We start from the raw sequence: 19,672 nt of genomic DNA, 5'->3' as shown, positions 1-19,672 counted from the left end.
TCTCTTGCTCTGGAGAATTCAGCAAGTAACTGGTGGTTTAAGTGCTTTTGGGATTTGGTTAAGTACACGTGGTAATCCTTTGGCAAAAGCCACTAAGGCTGACGCAAATCTTCTAGTTCAATACCTTTCAGAGGTCAGAGAATATGCAGACGGGAGCAAATAAGCTAAAAAAAAAAAAAAAAAAAAATGGACTAAAGGAAGGACACCAAACTTTGAGGCACTAATCAAAAAAATTTTTTTTTTAAGATTCTCTCAAAGAAAAGCCTTGTAGTATACTCTTAATTGAATTGGTCATGCATAAAAAAAAAAAACTTTCTTTATATTTATTATTGAGTGGTTCTTGTATATGGAGTCCCAAACCTGAATAAACTAAAAATAAATAAGTGTTATAATAGGAAAATAAATAAAGGAATATATGACTTGATAAAATGAATACGATAAAAAAAGTCCTGAATTATTGTATTACTTTTTTGTATTTATTTTAACATTATTTTTATTTTTAACTTTATATTTATATTTTATTTGTGCATTCTTATATCTTTATTTTTATTAAAATAAAATATATTATTTCTATATTTATCTCCATTCTTATAGAAAAAAAACGAAGTATTTTTTATTTCAAAATTCAAAAATATACAGTTGCATTTGTGTAACATCAGTAGAGATATTTAACATTTAAAAATACCATCATTATGCTGGTTAATAATCAAACAATTAATCTTACAGTACAGTACTCTAAATGATATGTTAACAGTCCAGTTCTGCATGAATATAAGACAATGACAAAGTTAACTGGTTTTAATCAAACCAGTTCAAAGTTAAACAGAGCTTCATGTTTACTTTAAAGGGTTAATTGACCCAAAAATGTAAATTATCTCATAATTATCTCTCCAAACCTGTATGTCTTTTTTTTTTCTTCTTCTGTGGCCCACAAAAAATATTTATATTTTGAAGAATGTTGGTAATTTGGTTAAGTTATGGTTACCATTGACTTCCATTGTTTGAACAACGATATCTCATGTTCCACAAAAGAGGGTAGGTTTGGAATGATATGGGGGTGAATAAATGATGACAAAATTTACATTTTAGGTGAACTATCCCTTTAATAAAAATGTAAATCCAGAAGAATCAGGTACACATCAGTGGATCATCACATAGTTACTGAGCAGTGATGATGCTGATGCTTTCTTGGGTCGCCAATCAACTGAAAAGAAAATATTTATAGACGTTAATAAAATCAGCTAGATCAAAAATTAATGTTTACCAGCCAAAAAACAGAGCACTAACACATATTTCAAGAAATCAAGCACTCATTTTATTCAGAGTGAGTGCAAAAAGTGGCAAACACACTTAATCACGGGGCGTAAATGCAAGCTGATCCGGCAGCTGGCACTGGCAGTACCAGGCAACTAGTGTCATCATCTGTCTCTCCATCCTTAAACATGCCAAAACCCCATCTGCCAGTGTGCTCCAATATTACAGCATTGAAGCTCTCCTATCCCAGAATCCTCTGCCCTGGCATCAGAGCCCAGAAGAGCCCAGCCAACACAGACAAACAAAAAGACCTCAGACGCTTGTGAATGCAGACACAGATCAGGCTCATTCACAGACGGTGACTACCAGAGATGGGAACAGATAGTCTCAGAGGGAGGAGAAGGCTTACGTTTTCTTATCTTTGTCTTTTTTCATGGCAGAGGAGCCTTGAAGAGACTGTAGGGTTTCCGCAGCCACTTTCCTCCTGTTGAAGGTGTTCATCTCCTCTTCTAAATCTCTACGCTTCTCCTCCAGGTTCCTCTTCTCCTCCTGATGTGTGCGTTTCAGCATCTCAAATCTTTCATGAAGCTGGGAATACAGAACAAGAGCTCATTTAATGAGATACTTTGATTTTATTTTTGCAATAAATTAAATGATTTATTATGAGCGTATCATTTAAATAATTCTGTTAATGTTTAATCGATTAACACCCCTAGTTCAGTGCTGAGATGCTCGCAATTTTATTTTATTTATATTTTTTTGGTTTAGTTTTGTATTTTTACATGACCATTTATATTAAAATGAAATGAGAAAACCAGTGGTTTATACCTCTCTCTCCTTCTCTTTTAGCTCTGCTTCTGTCTCCTTCACTTTGTTGACAAACATCTGTCTCATCTGCTCCTCCTTGAGTTGTAGCTCGCCGATAAATTCCCTCCTCTTGGCCACGTATGTCTCCTGCAGACTGAATGCGAGGACAGATAGTGAGAAGAGATCGCACTTGATGCAATGAATGTGTATGTAATGTTTCCATGATCATATGATGCATCCTAAATCAATTTACTGTTTTTTTACAGCAAGACTAAGACTAACTAGTACAAGTTAGCAATTCATTGTAGAAGTGTCTTGGATTAGATCTTGCAGTACCTGAAGGGTTCGCTGTCAGGGTCTGTGTCTTTAAAGCCCATCTCCTCCAGTTTGCAGCGTCGGTACAGCTCATAGTGTCTGGCGTGGGTCTGTTCCCTCAGGTCCAACATGTTGACACGGATTAGCATCTCTCTCAGCTTTACAAAGTCACAGTGACTCTCGTTCTCCACTGAGGACAAAGCCCAGACATCATCATTTCATTAAAGTCACCATGAAATCAAAATTGACAATCCTTATTTTTTTCTTTTGCCTTAAAATCCCCTCCCTCTTGCAGTGACATCTCTTCTCTGATGATGGCTACATTTGAAATGGCCTACTGTAGCCTATAGCAAGCGAAAAACAGTAGGCCTATGTGACAAGAATAGTACGACAGAATTTACAGTACTCTAAAACGCATATTACAAAATGTACCCGGATGACCTTCTTCCGGTGAGATTCTGAAGTGTGCATAAGATGGACATGAGGCCATGAGAGAATATTTATGAATGACAGTGAAGCGACGTAACTGACACTTGTAGGCCACATGATAATGACAACATGGCGAATGTAGTACGTCCAGATTTCATTTATACAACACTCACTCATACTACACAGAACATACTTTTTTACCTTTGCCGGTAGCAAAGTAATTACTTATTCAAATGAAGTACCTACTAAAGAGAGTGTGTGATTTCAGACGCAGCCGATGTGTTTTTCGGTGTAAGGGCGTGACAACCTGTCACTCACATGAGATTGACCAATAGCAAACCACAACCATCCAATGGTCCAATCATTTCCTGATAGACAAAATCAAGTCCCGCCTTATTTTTTCTTGTACATGAAGCCGTTTCACTGATATAGACATCACAACTACCATTTCATGCCGACTTTAATAATCTGGTGTAGTATTTAAAGCATCCTTGATGAATTAAAAGTATTAATATCTTCTTTTTTTTTTTTTTTTTTATCTACATAATTCCCCATGGCTGCACAAGAAGCATAATATACAAAGTAAAGTAATTGCATCCTTTGCTATTCATTTGCATTTGCACTAAAACATTTCCTGGTTTAACTGTAAATAAAAAAGAGAGAAAAATGCCCAATTTGTCCATTTTTTCTAATCTAAAGTAAGACAATGATAATCCCTTTATGTGCTACCTACCCTGTACCACTCCCCATGGATACTGTCTGGCTCGCACCATTTTGTTCCCAATTTGAACCTCTTCACTGCTTCCAATCACAGCAAAAGGCAGATGCGCCTGCAACACAAGTCACTGGCTCAACATTAAAGGTGCCTCTATAGGAACATAGTGTGTATCTGTTGTATATGTATATTTTCTCGAGTTCCTGTTACATTCATAGAAGAGTTTATTTCAGTCACAGCTTCATCATCTGTTGGGAACTGGTAGATCTGAACACCGTTGCTGACCAGTTCACTCATGATCTTGATCTTAAATTTTTGAAGCTCACTCTTGGAAATAGTGTCTGCCTTTGCAATGATGGGAATAATGTTGACCTGGTTGGGAAGGAAAAATATGGATATACATGAATAATATGATTCTCTGTATAATTTATACAATAAATGCACAATTTATAGCCTATTATTAAAAGACAATAAATGACAAACACTTTCTGAATACGATACCTTGCTGTCCAGTTTCTTCATGGTGACTAAGTCCAGAGATTTCAGTGAATGTCCAGTGGGAGCAATAAAGTAGAGGCAGATATGGATGCGCGAATCATGATAGTTATGAAGGGAACGTTTAATTTTAAGCTCTTCTTCAAGGAAGTTTTCAAACTGGGCATCAATGTAGTCCACAATCGGTTTATAACTGCAGAGAAACAATAAAAGGTGTAAGATTTTGATTTGATCCTGACATTTCGTTATCAATGTCATTCATATACCTTTCAGTGCATATAAGCATTACCTTTCTTCTTTATTAACCTGGTCGCCAAATCCCACAGTGTCTACAATGGTCAGCTGCAAATCCACGTTGCTTTCCTGTAGGTTGTACGTTCTGGGGCGTAAACGCACGCCGTTCTGGAAGTGGCTGGCCTCTTCATTTTCGAACGATGTGTTAAAAAGTGTGTTCATTAAAGTGGATTTGCCTATTCCAGTTTCACCTGTAGAAACGAAGCAATCTCTTGCATCAATCCTAATATTTAAATGCCAGCTCTGCAGGGTTTTAACAGCACTTCTTCCTCACCTACGCAGAGAATGTTGAAGCTGAATCCTTGGCTCACTGATTTGCTGACCAGCTGGTCAGGAAGACTGTCAAAACCGACATGACCGTTGAGAGAGAGAGTCCTCATCTCCTCAGACTGAGAAATTACAACATCAAGAAAGTTTGACATGACATACCAGGAAAACATTGACTGTGTCATGATGAATAATTGCCACAAGGGTCTTTGTAAAAATGACATTATAGTGAATGTAACGTCTAACAAAACGTTTATTGTTGTCTTCAATAATAATAAAGGTTTTAATAATCAATTAAACTGTAAATTAATATGTAAGATACAAGTAAGATACAAGTAAATGTAATAATACATTTGCATATAGTTGGGGTAAGAAAGATGAATACTTTTATTAAGCAAAGAATTAAATTGATCAAAACTATAGTGACCGTAAAGACATTTGTTACAAACGATTTCTGTCAAATAAATGCTGTTCTTTTGAATTTTCTACTCATCAAATAATCCTGAAAAAATGTGTCACAGTCTCCACAAAAATTTTAAGCAGCACAAGTGTTTGCTACAGCAGCAAATCAGCATATTAGAATGATTTCTGAAGGATCATGTGACACTGAAGACTGGAGTAATGATGCTGAAAATTCAGCTTTGCCATCACAGGAATAAAGTTCATTTTTTAAAATGGAATAATATCTCACAATATTATCAGTGCTCCAACACAACCAAAAACTGTCCCGCTTTTGCATTGTTCTCCCTAATATGTCTATTAATATATGGAGATAGTGATCAAAGCGGAGAAGCAGACCCATGTCATTTTGTAACTGAGCATATTGGTATGCATGGACCAGGGTTTGAGTCTCGATCACAGAGAAAAGCAGCATGCTGAGGTATTCAGAGATCCTCACTCTGTACAAACACAAGGAAGTGTTTCACACAGCCTTCATCTGTTCCACTGCCCCAGTATTCTTAACACACACACTGGGGCACAAAGGGCTCTTTATGCAGCCTGTGTTTCTCAGCATACTGAGGGTTTCCACTGCCATTGCCCTGAGAAACATCCTTTAAGTGCAGGGTTAAAAGCATATTATTTATTTTAAAAGCATAACTGAACAGTAGTAGGATGATACTCTTGCACAAATGTAAAAACATCTCAAACTTCATAAGGGAGAGACTGAGGGACATTGGGATACATGCTGACTGAAGCGGCAACCAGAAGCAGCAATGCTGATCTGCTTACAAGAACTAATCAGCTTTAAATGACTTTGACAATGGATTTAGACCCTAATGTTAAACTATAAATATAAACTACAAGCAAATGAATGCTTTTTAGAAGTAGCCTATAACAGACATGCATGACATGCATTGTGAAGAATCACAACAGTGATTTAGAGTAGGACCAAAAATGAGGAATGAAGTCCAACTCGAATAAAAAATAAAAAAAACTGGAAAAAGCTCACGCTTTTCTCCATTGCAACCAACATCTTAACACATGTTGCATATGACAACATCTTGCACATATTAGCACATAAACATAGGGAAATTATGAAATGTGAAAAAAAGTTAAATAATCTTGACCAACTAATCCAGTCGTCATACCTCTCGATGCACACACTGCAACTTAAACATGCATGTTAAACTGTGAAAAATATGTGCCGTAAATGAAAGATGCAAATAACTTACAGAATAGATGTTTACATCTGTGGCAGCCATACAGATAGTACTGACACTGACAGTATATGCTCTCATTTATTGCTCGCTCTCTCTCTCTCTCTCTCTCTCTCTCTCTCTCTCTCTCTCTCTCTCTCTCTCTCTCTCTCTCTCTCTCTCTCTCTCTCTCTCTCTCATTCCAACATATGGACACTTGATGGAAACACCCCTCGGCTGAATTAAAATGCTGTCCGTGTTTCCCCCAAGTTCACTCCCTAGTGCACTTACAAACGCACTTGTTTCAGAAAAGACTTGTTTATTTTTCTTTCAAGTGTCCAATCAAGTCTCAGTGCTGGGCGAGATACTCCGCAGATATAGCTAGCTAACCTAACAGGAGGCAACTAAAATGAAAAACCCAGAGGCTTCCAAATGACTTGAATAATAAAAAACATTTGAATAAAATCTAATTAAACAATTATCATCTGTATAGTTTAGTGTAATGTTGTAAACCGCCTGAAGTGGACGCAAGTTGACGTTCCAACACGTCCAGTAGGTGTCGCCCTTTATCCGTTTTATTTTCACCTTACCTACAATGTCAATCAGCCACCAGAAGGGGATATTTGGACACTCAGGAAACGTTTTAAAAAAGGATACAATTTCAAAGATAACAAAATATCAGATCAAGTGACACCTGCAAATATATATATATATTTGAGCTTTTCTTAGAACGGACTTCACTTTTCTGAGAATTGTATGCGAATAGATTTTAGAGGACGAAGTCAGTTCCCCTTAACTTTACACAGGTGTAAATCATCACATTAGATAGGCTATATATATATATATATTTTTTTTTTATAACTTTTACTTATTTGATGTTTCTAATTGAAATTACATTGATACATTTTGAATCGCACCACAGCCAACTGACGGTAAGTGAACTAACATCTGTTAATTAATATTGAGGAAAAACTGCAAGAAAAGACATTAAAAAGTTAACTAAATAAGGACAAGCTGCAAAAACGATCCATTGCTTTATAATACTCTTTATTTAGGTAATCCACACAGTACAGTGTAATCTACACAGTACAATTTCCCCATTCACTGTAAAATAAGAAACATTTTTTAAATATTCATCTTTAAAATCTTACACCCGTCTCATTCACTGTAAACAAATTATTGTACGAATCAGAGCAACTTGTTCATTTAAAGAGTAGATTACTGAGTCACACCTGCCACCCCAGAGTATTCTGTTTTGTTCCAAGTATGCAGACGCCTTGAATTGTTGATTATGGTATCCGGAAATAAACAGTGGTATGCTGTGTTTAATGCACAAGGGAACATATTCATTTGCATTTCACTTAGTATATGATTAATAAAGTCAACAACCTCATAAAGTAAAAAAAAAAGAAAAAAAAAAGGTGTGCTGTAATTTCCTGTCTAAAGATCCTCATGGCTGTTGTGATTCTCCGAACAAACCAGCAGTCCTTGAGCAGTTTTATGTCAAATCAGCTATGAATTCAATTCATTTATACAAGATCCATAAGTATCACGTTTCTCAAATGCAATAGGAACGATCAGAGATCTGAGCACCTATCTTGCCCAGGACCGTTGTTGCTGAGGGGGGCAGCCTGTTAATGTTTGTGTTGCTAATGACCCTGATCTTACCACAAAATAATATCCAACGCATGATAAAAACCTAAAATTGTTCTCTATCCATTGTCTTCCACAGAGACATTGTCTTTCAATCATGATGAATAATACTGAAAACCTTCAGGGAATCTTGAAGAACAAGGACTGTTTTTCACAATTAGAACAAAAACAAAGAGTGGTTACCAATATAACCACCAGCATATTCACAGAAATGTATGTGCTTAGTTTGATTTCATTATTGCCAACACTACATTCATGAACTGAACAAATGTGGCACATCAACAGTCTAACAACAACATTAATCAAAGCTCTCAACACACAGCTATCCATAGGCTGTTACACTCTCTTAGTACGTTACGTATTAAACATTAAACATATTTAAATACCTCAACACATGAAGACTTAGTCAATTTAATGGAAAGTTCACAAAGATTAACATCATTAATTCTAAAAATATATAACATAGCCAAAAGTACATGGACACCCGTACACAATACACAATTTTTAAACTCCTAATTTCAAAATATTAAACATTAACTGATCCGTTTGCTAATATATCACATTTCACTCTTCTAGGAAGGCTTTCTACGAGTGTGTTAGATCCAGCGATGGGACAGGGCTCACAGTCGGTCTTACAATTCATCCTAAAGAACGATGATTTGTGCAGACCAATCAACATAGTTCAAAAAAAGGTGGTAAGTCATTTTTTTATGGATCTTGGGCATAAAGATTAAAATACAGTTCTCTAGAATCTCTTGAAAAAGATTTGGCCTCAGAAATGACTGAAATGCCAAACCTGTTCATTCGAAGGAGCTGTCCACAAACTTTTGGCCATGTAGTGTAGATGGAAAATAGGAACAGGATTTATGGAAAGGCAATGTTGCACTTCATAAATGGAAAATTTACACTACACTTTTATAAAATCGTTCTACAGATTGTGTCCTTACTCAAAATTGGTGGGAAAGGATACAGAAAATGAGACTAGTACATTAGCATTCTATTTTCATGTAGACTGTTTTGTGTGAGGACTTAAACATATGTAACAAAATATGGCACATGAGAATTTTTGGAGGGTGAACCAAAGTAAATGGCCATTCATTAAACAGAAAACAAGTGAGGTTTGACAAGATTGTGTGGAAAAACAATGCATTTCCTTGAACTGCTAAAGGAATAGACTTTGGAACAGTCAATGAGAACACGTTGAACTTTAACCTCACACTATTTTCACTTACAAAAAGTTTGTTCATGCATCGTCGACAGGCAGAATAAATTATATGAACATACGCACTATTCTTGTATAACACCCTAAGAGTGAAACTCAAATACTGAGGATAGTAAAATAGATAAAACTCTTCTTAAAACTCATGCTGTTGTTTATCGGTTTATTAAACCTGGATCTAAGGAAATTTGCAGCAGAGGTTTGTATTTGGCAACGTTTTAAACGGATTGCACTATTGTCATAAAGACGTCCCTTGACTTTTCTTGTAACTGAAATGAAATTTGGCTGTACTGTATAAACTGAAGAGATAAACACGAAATACTGACAACAATGCAATACAGACTAATAAAAAAACAAGGTCAACATCTGCCATCTTTGATCCTTACTGAAAATGACATTGAGTGGCACATGGAATAATAATTTTCAATAATCTGGCAGCAAACTGAATTATAAAAAAAAAAACAAAAAAAAACAACGAAATGTATATACAGTAGCGAGCACCGTCATATACATGTCAGACAAAAGACCGGCACAAATTGGCAACGACAATAAGGATTTAGCTTAAAAAGAATTAAAAGTCAAAAATGTAAAACCATCCTACAAAATGACTGAGTTGGTATGTCCTGGAGAGGAACGGGTGAACTTTGGCACACAAAAATATGTTTTAGATGGTACGTGAAACCATTACAGTAGAGAGGAGATTCACCAACGTTTGTCTTTACAGTCCTTTGTTGAAGTAGACCGTCTCTATTCCAGGATGACTGGCTCGAATCTTCTCCTGCAGCTCTGGTTCCAGGCGGCTCACTGCCATAGAGCTGTGTGAACAAATTGGAATTATGAAGTGCATCATTCTGAAGTTATTCAAAAGATTCCAAAATCATACATGCATTTAGTTCCAAACTGTTTTGAGAACGTTCTCACCTCTTTTGTGGGAATAACGCACAACACAATGGGGTTGCAAACACAAGGCTAAGAAGAAAGAAAGTACAAAAGAGTGGGTCACAAATTCTTGAATGTCTTTCAGAAGATAACAGTTTATTAGACCATCAGTCTATCTTTGGCAACTCACCAAAACCCAACCAAGCCAACTTGAATGGGTGCACTCATCCACGGAAACCTCTGAAAAAATAAAGAGAGGGAGAAAAAAAAAAAATCAACCTGGCAACAAAGCCCATGATTCTATGGGGCCATTGTAAGGGCTGAAGCATTCAAGCAGACTGGACACTGTAGACGGGTATGTGTTAAGGCTGAACAATTTTCATTAAGATTTTCAGTCACGTAAACAAAACATTTATAATGCAATTTTGAAATTACCTTGAGGAAGGCCTTCTTTTCCAAAGAGTTCATTAAAAACGGAGGGATTGCTACAGGACGAAAACAATTAGTTATATTACTTGCTTGCAATTACAGTGTCCCATAACCAGATATGCAACATTGCGTCTGCATAAGACAGTGAGGGATGAAAGCTTGAGAAAACTCATGAAAAACCTGATATTTTTATTATATATAAAATCCTTAGACTTAATTTCTGGGTTTAAAGGTACAGTAAGCAATTTCTGAGAAACATATTTGATATTTGAAATTAACCCAAACAAACACACACGCTCCTTTATTGCTCCGCTCACAAAATGCACAAACACGAGTGGAGTGAAGCAAAATAATGCTTCGCGGAAAATAAAACAAAGATGACGAATTAACGAGTGGACAAAAATACTAAAAAAATATACATAAAATTTTTTTTTACATACAGTAAACAATAGTATATACAAACAAGAGTTGGTTGTTAGTCGCCTGCAGCACAGCAGCTCCAGACAAACAATGACATTGAAAACTAGCTAATATTTACTACAACAGCATATCTTTGTTCTGTGAAACGTAGCAAAACCAATGTTACTCACATATGGAGTAGATGCAAACAACCTCAGAATCTGTTTTCAAGTAATCCCGCTCTCTAATGTCTCTCCAGCGCTAGCAAACCTTTTCAATATTAACGCAGGACAGGTCCTAAAGCTCTCATCACAACCCTTCTTTTTCCAGTAATATTCCTCTAACCCTTTCTCTTATGTAATGTCTCTCAGCCATCACTCTTTCTACAGTCTTTTTTCAAATCTCCCTCTTGCTCACTCTCTCTTCTCTCCTATCATGAGTGTATACTGTATACTGATGATTGGCTACAAGTGTGTTTTAGTCCTTTAATAATCTACTTTCAATCCAGAAATCACTAACTGCACCTTTAATAAGCATAGGTGAAAAGTCAGCTTAATGAACGACAATCTCAAGACTTTTAGAGTAAACAAACCCATTCCCGGAGAGGCCATGAGGATTCTGGAAACCACCACTTGTGTAATGGCCTGTTGAGCTGCATTTGAAGATTCTCCTAACCGATTGTCATTCTCATCTGTTACTGGAATGCCATGTTTTAGTTCCCTGAGACACAAAAGGAAAGATGCGCTCCATATGACATACTCACTTCATGTCTATTATAAATGAACAGCAACACACAATATTACGTTACTGTTTTGAACCACTGCTGACGGTTTGGGGTCAGTAGATTATTTCATCTTTTTAAGGAAATAATTGTATTAAGCCAGGATGCATTAAATTGATCAATCGTGACAGTAGACATTTATAATGTTACAAAAGAGTTCTATTTCTGTTCTTTTGAAATTCTAAAGAATCCTGAAAAAAAAAGTAACACCACAGTTTCCACAAACATATTAAGAACCACAACTGTTTTCAACATTGATAGTAATAAATGTTTCTCGAGCATCAAATCAGCATATTTGAAGGATCATGTGACACTGAAGATTCAGTGAAAATTCAGTGATTCGGAAAATTCAATTTTGCCATCACAGGAATAAATTACATAGAAACAATACAATTACAATAGAAACAATTACAACAATTACAATACAATAACAATTACAATAGAAAACAGGTATATTAAATTGTAATAACATTTCACAATATTACTGTATTTTTAATCAAATAAATGGAGTCGTTGTGAGCATAAGAGGCTCTTTCAAAAACATTTTAAAAAATGTTACCGACCCCAAACTTTTGAATGTTTGTGTATATATATATATATATATATATATATATATATATATATATATATATATATATATATATATATGAAGAGTTCAGATGCAAAAGCCTCTAAGTGCCATCTGAAATTTTCTTCTAGAATCATCATTTTTATCAAGCTTGTATATTTAAGTTCAGTAATTTCTCTTAAATGACAATTCATAGGTAATTTTCATTGTCATTTAAGTGAAATTACTGAACTTAAATATACAAGCTTGATCAAAATGATGATTCTAGAAGAAAACTTCAGATGGCACTTATGGCTTTTGCATCTGAACTCTTCATATATATATATATATATATATATATATACAGTGAGGGAAATAAGTATTTGAACACCTGAGAAAATCAATGTTAATATTTGGTACAGTAGCCTTTGTTTGCAATTACAGAGGTCAAACGTTTCCTGTAGTTTTTCACCAGGTTTGCACACACTGCAGGAGGGATTTTGGCCCACTCCTCCACACAGATCTTCTCTAGATCAGTCAGGTTTCTGGGCTGTCGCTGAGAAACACGGAGTTTGAGCTCCCTCCAAAGATTCTCTATTGGGTTTAGGTCTGGAGACTGGCTAGGCCATGCCAGAACCTTGATATGCTTCTTACAGAGCCACTCCTTGGTTATCCTGGCTGTGTGCTTCGGGTCATTGTCATGTTGGAAGACCCAGCCTCGACCCATCTTCAATGCTCTAACTGAGGGAAGGAGGTTGTTCCCCAAAATCTCGCAATACATGGCCCCGGTCATCCTCTCCTTAATACAGTGCAGTCGCCCTGTCCCATGTGCAGAAAAACACCCCCAACGCATGATGCTACCACCCCCATGCTTCACAGTAGGGATGTGTTCTTGGGATGGTACTCATCATTCTTCTTCCTCCAAACACGTTTAGTGGAATTATGACCAAAAAGTTCTATTTTGGTCTCATCTGACCACATGACTTTCTCCCATGACTCCTCTGGATCATCCAAATGGTCATTGGCAAACTTAAGACGGGCCTTGACATGTGCTGGTTTAAGCAGGGGAACCTTCCGTGCCATGCATGATTTCAAACCATGACGTCTTAGTGTATTACCAACAGTAACCTTGGAAACGGTGGTCCCAGCTCTTTTCAGGTCATTGACCAGCTCCTCCCGTGTTCTGGGCTGATTTCTCACCTTTCTTAGGATCATTGAGACCCCACGAGGTGTGATCTTGCATGGAGTCCCAGTCCGAGGGAGATTGACAGTCATGTTTAGCTTCTTCCATTTTCTAATGATTGCTCCAACAGTGGACCTTTTTTCACCAAGCTGCTTGGCAATTTCCCCGTAGCCCTTTCCAGCCTTGTGGAGGTGTACAATTTTGTCTCTAGTGTCTTTGGACAGCTCTTTGGTCTTGGCCATGTTAGTAGTTGGATTCTTACTGATTGTATGGGGTGGACAGGTGTCTTTATGCAGCTAACGACCTCAAACAGGTGCATCTAATTTAGGATAATAAATGGAGTGGAGGTGGACATTTTAAAGGCAGACTAACAGGTCTTTGAGGGTCAGAATTCTAGCTGATAGACAGGTGTTCAAATACTTATTTGCAGCTGTATCATACAAATAAATAGTTAAAAAATCATATATTGTGATTTCTGGATTTTTTTTTTTAGATTATGTCTCTCACAGTGGGCATGCACCTACGATGACAATTTCAGACCCCTCCATGATTTCCAAGTGGGAGAACTTGCAAAATAGCAGGGTGTTCAAATACTTATTTTCCTCACTGTATATATGTGTGTACTGTATATATATGTATATGCATTGAGAATCTTTTTGTGATCACAAAATTCCATGACTACCGAGCAACCAATTCAGAGTAAAAGGTCAAACCTCTTTATGCAAACGATTTGTTCTAGATAATTATTTACCGTTGTCTCATGAGTGGAATATTGATACAGTTAGCAGCAGCTACAGCAGCGAATGGCACAAAGCGTCCTATGAGTGGGGACACATGCTGAAAGACAGAAAATTAAACATAATTACTAATTATTACATGAACACATAGTGAGCACTGAGCAAAATATTTAATACTTTGATGTGAAGGAGTTAAAAATTATTAGTAAGCGATAACCGGTGATCGAAGTGGGGGGGGGTCAAAATACCGGCAACATGTGAGAAGTGCCGGTACACAAGAAAAAGTGAGGGTACGCTACAGGTTAAAATATGGAAGTGCCGGTACTGTGTACCGGTCCGTACCGGCCCACTTCGAGCACTGGCCATGACAGAGCATTACCTTTGCTAATGCATTTAGTCCTAAAGCAGTAGCCACGGCCCCTGTGGTGGCTGATACATATGCTGTGCCAAGCTGGCTGCAAGGACATATATTAGGAATTTAGGGATATTGCAAATTAGCTGAAATAAGAATTGCATAAAGTGAAACAAATATTCATATGCATGATCTAAAGTCCTCTCACTTTACTGTGATGGGGGCGTCTCCACTCCTGTTGGTGTAGTTGACTATTGCATTGAAAGACTGATTGATCCACTGCCAAAACAGAACTGCTGGAGTCGTTCTAAAAGCAGGAGAGAGAGAGTATAAATATCCAGCATTATATGTGGTAAAATTGTTTATTATCCAGAAAAAATCCACCAAGTCTTATAGCTACACTGTAGCCGCTATAATAATGGATTACACAGCAAAACCCAGCATGATTTACCTGTAGAACGTCATCATGCATCCAGTGATGGTCATGTTCATAGGAACCTGAGCAGACATGCGACCAATCAAGAGCATTTTCTCGCCTGTGTCTGGATGGAATGCCGAGTCAAAAACATACTTCGCCCTCCACAGCTCATCTTCTGTGAGACCCGGTGATACCACCCCTTTTCTTCAGGGATAAGAGAATGGAAGATGATGGCGTACTTGGTATCTGGCAAACTCAGCATATGTAACAATGAATCCTATACAAAAGCACATGCTGTAAATAAATGCAGAGAAGAGACTTACTTGTAATCCTGAATAATCTGACGTGCATTTTCTAATTGTTCATTCGACAGGAGGATGTTTCTAGGGTCTGTGACAGTGAAGAAATGCTTTGCGCGACCCACAAATGTTCCCTGATCCCAGCGTGGCTCTTTAATGTTTATGGAGGTGGAGAGCACGGCTGCCATGGTACACTGTGAACATATTACACTGTTAAAACCTTGGAAACACTTCACTTATTCTTTTAACACACAACAGTGTAAATGTCTTTGAAAACAAGTTATTTTTATATATGGTATAGCAAGAAGCTGAAGAAAGATTCTTAAAAACTACTTCTGTTTTGCTCCACAGAAGAATTACAACATGCAGGTTTGGAATAATGGCGAGTACACTAACGTTCAAAAGGTTGGGAAGATTTTTTTCTGTTTTTGAAAGAAGTTTCTCAAAGGCTGCATTTGTTTGAATAAACATACAGTAAGAATGTTAATATTGTGAAATTGTATTACCATTTAAAAGTAAAACAACTATTTTCTATTTTAATATATTTTAAAAACTAATTTATTAATTGTTATTTATTCCTGTGATGGCAAAGCTGAATTTTCAGCATCAATACAGCATCATTCAGAAACATTTCTTGTTATCAATGTTGAAAACAGTTGTGCTGCTTAATATTTATGTGGACACTGTGATACTTTATTCTAGTATTCTTTGATAAATGGAAAGTTCAAAAGAACAGCATTAATTTGAAATGGTAATCTTTTATAACATTATAAATGTTTTTACCTTTTAAGCAATTTTAAGCATCCTTGCTGAATAAAAGTATTGATTTCTCCCAAAATAATAATAATAATAATAATTACTTGCCCCAGACTTTTGATAGATAATGTACATTTCTTGGTGAGCAGTAAGTTTTTATGTCTTATATGGAGAAAAGACTTTACTAAAATAACATAGAGAGAATTAAAAGCCTTTTTTGTTTTTCCAGCAAGAAAAAAAAACCAAAACTGAATAATGCTTGCACATGACATTCCTCCCCCGATTAGGCCACCGCTGAATCAGCATGTAGTTTCTAAAGACACAGCTGACCAGCCAAGCAAAGAAAGGTTCGAACATCAGTCGCTCTGAAAATGACATTTGGTTCTGCTAGTCCCCATGTAAAGCAGCACCTATGTGTATATATGGCCTGTGTGTCTATAAACAATTGTGAAAAGTATAAGATTAGAATATTAGTCACAGGGGAGGGGGTTGATGAATTTAAAAGGGTAGTACACTCAAAAAAATCTTTCACAATTTACCCTTTCTCATTTATTTTAAACCTGTATGACTTTCTTCTGTGGAAAACAAATAAAATATCAGTCAGAATGGCAGAAATGACAGTCTCAGTCTCATAATTTTCCATGCAATGAAAGTGAAACTGTACTGAGGCTGTCATTTCTGCCTAACTGCAAGTCTTTTTGTTTTATTCTGAAGAAAGAAACTATGTGGGTTTTAAATTATACAAGGGTAGTATTTGGGGGGGATTTTTACAGTCCTTGCGATTGTTAACTTTCCAATGACGAATAGAAAACCAATTTCAGTAAGTGTTTCAAGGTTGAATGTAAGATACAACTGGGGGGAGAGAAACAGGATTTAACCATTTATTTCCATGTGCATATTCCAAGAATACGCATTCACAAAGGCAAAATTAAATAAACCACACGCTGTAACGTTAAATGTGCAGCGTGGTGAAATTTTATTTAGAAAATACAGTGTTGAAGACAAAGACAGCTAAAGGGAGAACAATAAATCACGCGTTTCACTTAAACACGGCTACAAAAGTGGGTCTGTGTCTCTTTAAATCAAATCATGGTTCAAGTCAAGTGTTTTGCACGAGATCACTTGAGTCTGCTCGAGCCTGATGCTTTGGTTTGCGCTGCGTTAAACGCGTTACACTGGTGAAAGAAAGTCTGACTCATTTTCGCTAATCGGTTCTTTTGAACAGTTCGTTTCAAAGAACCGGTTCAAAAACATTACAGGGATTCGGCGATAGGCCAGCACGTGGTCACTAACATCCCAATGTGGCAACCTTTTATAGTCTATGGTGGCAACATGCTCAGAAACGTTTGGTTTGTAGGCAACTAGGGATACATAGCTTTTTTTAATTACTTTTTAAAAATAATGATATGGTTTAAAACTTAAAGCAATTTAGAAAACCAACTAAATTTCATATGCGTACTACTGATAAAAACAATTCACTTAAATTGTAAACATTTTATTAACGTTTTATTAACGTTTTATTTGTAATAGGCTATATATTTGTAATATTTCTGCTTTTGCCAATTAAGTAAGTTACTTTCTGCTCCGCATGTCTACGCGGTCGCGAATGCTCATTCTGTCGTTTTATGTCTCATTACAAATTAAGAGACGATTCTCGTTGATTCGGAATGAATCGTAAATGAATCGTTCAGTCAGTTTCGTGAACGAGTCGTTCTGACAGCTTGTGCAACCGATTCATTAAGTAAAGATCCGACTCAAAAGAACAATTCATTCACGAATCGGACATCGCTGCAAAGCAAGAATTCATATCGTGCTTTCTAAACATGAAAACATTAGTGCACACTATGGATTGGAGAGATAAGATACTGACCGATACACGGGCCTCTTGATCCGAAATGAACTTTGAACAGAGACGTAGCGTTTATGACACTTTCCCTAAACAACCCATTTCTTGCCCAATAGTATGCTTTCATGACTGTATTATTACTCTGTATTATTTAAATAATCTAGTAATAATATGCATTCACGCATCTTAATGCTTTATTTGATGTGTTAAAACATTGATGCTCTTTAAAGAGCAAAACAATATGGGATAAATGGAATGATTTAGATGGTGTCTTGTTTTGAAATCAATTGTTAGAATATCATCATTGTAGCCCATTGGCAAAGAATGGCTTCAAAACCAGTCGGTACCGGTTGGGTGGCTTCCATTGGGGCTTTCAATATGTCCTAAATATGAATTATAATATGTTTGAATATTATGATAAAAAAAAATATTGGAGGGTTGCTCCATATGATAAATATCTTAATACGTTTTAGCTTTATCTTTAAAACCATCTGTACAACTCCAGCTGTGCACCTCTTTATCAACCTCTGGATGCCACATCACAAATCCACTTACTGGCAGCATAAGGTTTTACATTCTAATGCATCCAGTAAAAAAAAAGAAAGAAAAAGAAATATATCTTGAAAATGACATCCGTGAAAAAAAAAAAAAAAACGAAAGGTCCTGTTACTTACAGTGCAACAGTGCAAAGCCCGCCGTCAGACAAAATCACAGCACTCCGCAGCAGATATCTGTCTCGCGCACCGAGGCTAATTTGGTATTTACGAATGAACGTGAAGTACGCTGCAGTAAAAGCCCAACCAACCAGCAGCGCTGCTGATATTTCAAAATAAAAGTTTCCAATATCTTGGGAAACATTGTAACATGAGAATATTAGATTTATGTCGCGATCCAAGACATTGGTTTAAAAGCAAACAAACAATGAGGCAACGGAATTTTAGTTGCTTACGTTTACGGAGTTAAATACAATACATTAGTCAGTCAGTCAACGAAAGCACTTTTATTATGAAATCTAATGAAATAAAATATTTTGATCATGAAATGTAATATCTTCATACACGCCAGATCAGGTCTACCGTCTAATAAGCCTTGGGCAAGTCAGTTTGACATTAATTTTTAACTGTTGGTTGTCTGTCTAAATTAAAACGTAAATCATTCATCTTTTTTATGAATGTTGTATTCTCCAAATAACGGGCTATTTGCACTTAGTGTAAATCTGTGTAAATAGACACTCATACCGAATAAGTAAATGCACCAACTTACGTCTGTCATTTCTTAACTCAATTTACAAGTACATTTCAATGTAATACAGAAGGATGGCTATTAATGAACACTTTAGCCTCAAGCATCAATGCATGGATCGATTCTCTGCAGAATTTAATTATTTTCAAAAAAATATTTTCGAAATGCCATTAACTTCTTGGAGCCATGTACAACCTTTTAGCTAAGTAAAACCCGTCTTATGACAATAATTAACAAGAGTTAGATCTAAGAAAATAGCTCCACCTAGCGGATATATTGAACCAAGTAATTCCTGTCATGTATTGCACTGTCATGTCGGCATGTCTGGAATGTTATGTATTAAACTCACACATTTTTAACATGTAAATTATTTATTTTTTAATCGAAATTAAGTGAGCATTGGTGTGAATTTTAAATAAAACATATTTTTAATAAATAACGTTTTTAGATATGTTTCGTTTGAAAGTTAAACGGCTCTGGTTTATATGAAGTCTTCCTTTAAAATATTCCATCCTGTTAGATAAAATTATTGAAAATAATAATAAATAATAATAGTCTGCTGTATTATATTATAACCTTCCTTAAATACTTGCTTGAATTCCAATACATAAAAAAGTGCTCAACTGTACTGCATAACAGGAATGACCTAACGATTCACATCAATCAGCAACACTGATAACATATTGCACTATCCTACAACAGAGGACGAACATAACTTT

At 36.2% G+C, this 19,672-nt stretch overlaps 2 protein-coding genes across 2 annotated transcripts; both read right to left on the bottom strand.

The window, feature by feature from the left end:
* Nucleotides 1-590: 590 nt before the first annotated feature.
* Nucleotides 591-6,498, bottom strand: septin8b (septin 8b). Its single transcript, XM_084429397.1, has 10 exons — nucleotides 6,250-6,498; nucleotides 4,584-4,698; nucleotides 4,305-4,500; nucleotides 4,022-4,208; nucleotides 3,731-3,892; nucleotides 3,539-3,635; nucleotides 2,398-2,566; nucleotides 2,083-2,215; nucleotides 1,664-1,842; nucleotides 591-1,204 (listed from the first exon to the last, which is right to left on the bottom strand). The coding sequence occupies exons 1-10, from the start codon at nucleotides 6,313-6,315 to the stop codon at nucleotides 1,201-1,203; spliced, it is 1,308 nt and encodes a 435-aa protein (XP_084285523.1). The 5' UTR covers nucleotides 6,316-6,498; the 3' UTR covers nucleotides 591-1,200.
* Nucleotides 6,499-7,242: 744 nt separating this feature from the next.
* On the bottom strand, nucleotides 7,243-18,489 carry sfxn1 (sideroflexin 1). Its single transcript, XM_084431087.1, has 11 exons — nucleotides 18,386-18,489; nucleotides 15,134-15,303; nucleotides 14,844-15,014; nucleotides 14,601-14,699; nucleotides 14,420-14,495; nucleotides 14,055-14,140; nucleotides 11,385-11,512; nucleotides 10,400-10,449; nucleotides 10,155-10,204; nucleotides 10,007-10,054; nucleotides 7,243-9,900 (listed from the first exon to the last, which is right to left on the bottom strand). The coding sequence occupies exons 2-11, from the start codon at nucleotides 15,295-15,297 to the stop codon at nucleotides 9,804-9,806; spliced, it is 969 nt and encodes a 322-aa protein (XP_084287213.1). The 5' UTR covers nucleotides 15,298-15,303; nucleotides 18,386-18,489; the 3' UTR covers nucleotides 7,243-9,803.
* Between the last annotated feature and the right edge of the window lie 1,183 nt (nucleotides 18,490-19,672).

This window comes from Rutilus rutilus (genome assembly GCF_951802725.1).
Source record: "Rutilus rutilus genome assembly, chromosome: 14".
Classification (NCBI taxonomy): Eukaryota; Metazoa; Chordata; class Actinopteri; order Cypriniformes; family Leuciscidae; genus Rutilus; species Rutilus rutilus.
This window is presented reverse-complemented; position numbering and strand designations above follow the sequence as displayed.

Excerpts from the sequence above, each read along its gene's own strand:
- septin8b (XM_084429397.1), bottom strand. The coding sequence starts at position 6,315 with ATGAGAGCATATACTGTCAGTGTCAGTACTATCTGTATGGCTGCCACA. Across the intron at positions 4,209-4,304 it reads CAGGTTAATAAAGAAGAAAG|TTATAAACCGATTGTGGACT; the intron begins GTAATGCTTATA and ends GTTTCTCTGCAG. Across the intron at positions 1,843-2,082 it reads TAAAAGAGAAGGAGAGAGAG|CTTCATGAAAGATTTGAGAT; the intron begins GTATAAACCACT and ends CTGTATTCCCAG.
- sfxn1 (XM_084431087.1), bottom strand. The coding sequence starts at position 15,297 with ATGGCAGCCGTGCTCTCCACCTCCATAAACATTAAAGAGCCACGCTGG. Across the intron at positions 15,015-15,133 it reads CAGATTATTCAGGATTACAA|AAAAGGGGTGGTATCACCGG; the intron begins GTAAGTCTCTTC and ends TTATCCCTGAAG. Across the intron at positions 10,205-10,399 it reads AAAAGAAGGCCTTCCTCAAG|AGGTTTCCGTGGATGAGTGC; the intron begins GTAATTTCAAAA and ends TTATTTTTTCAG.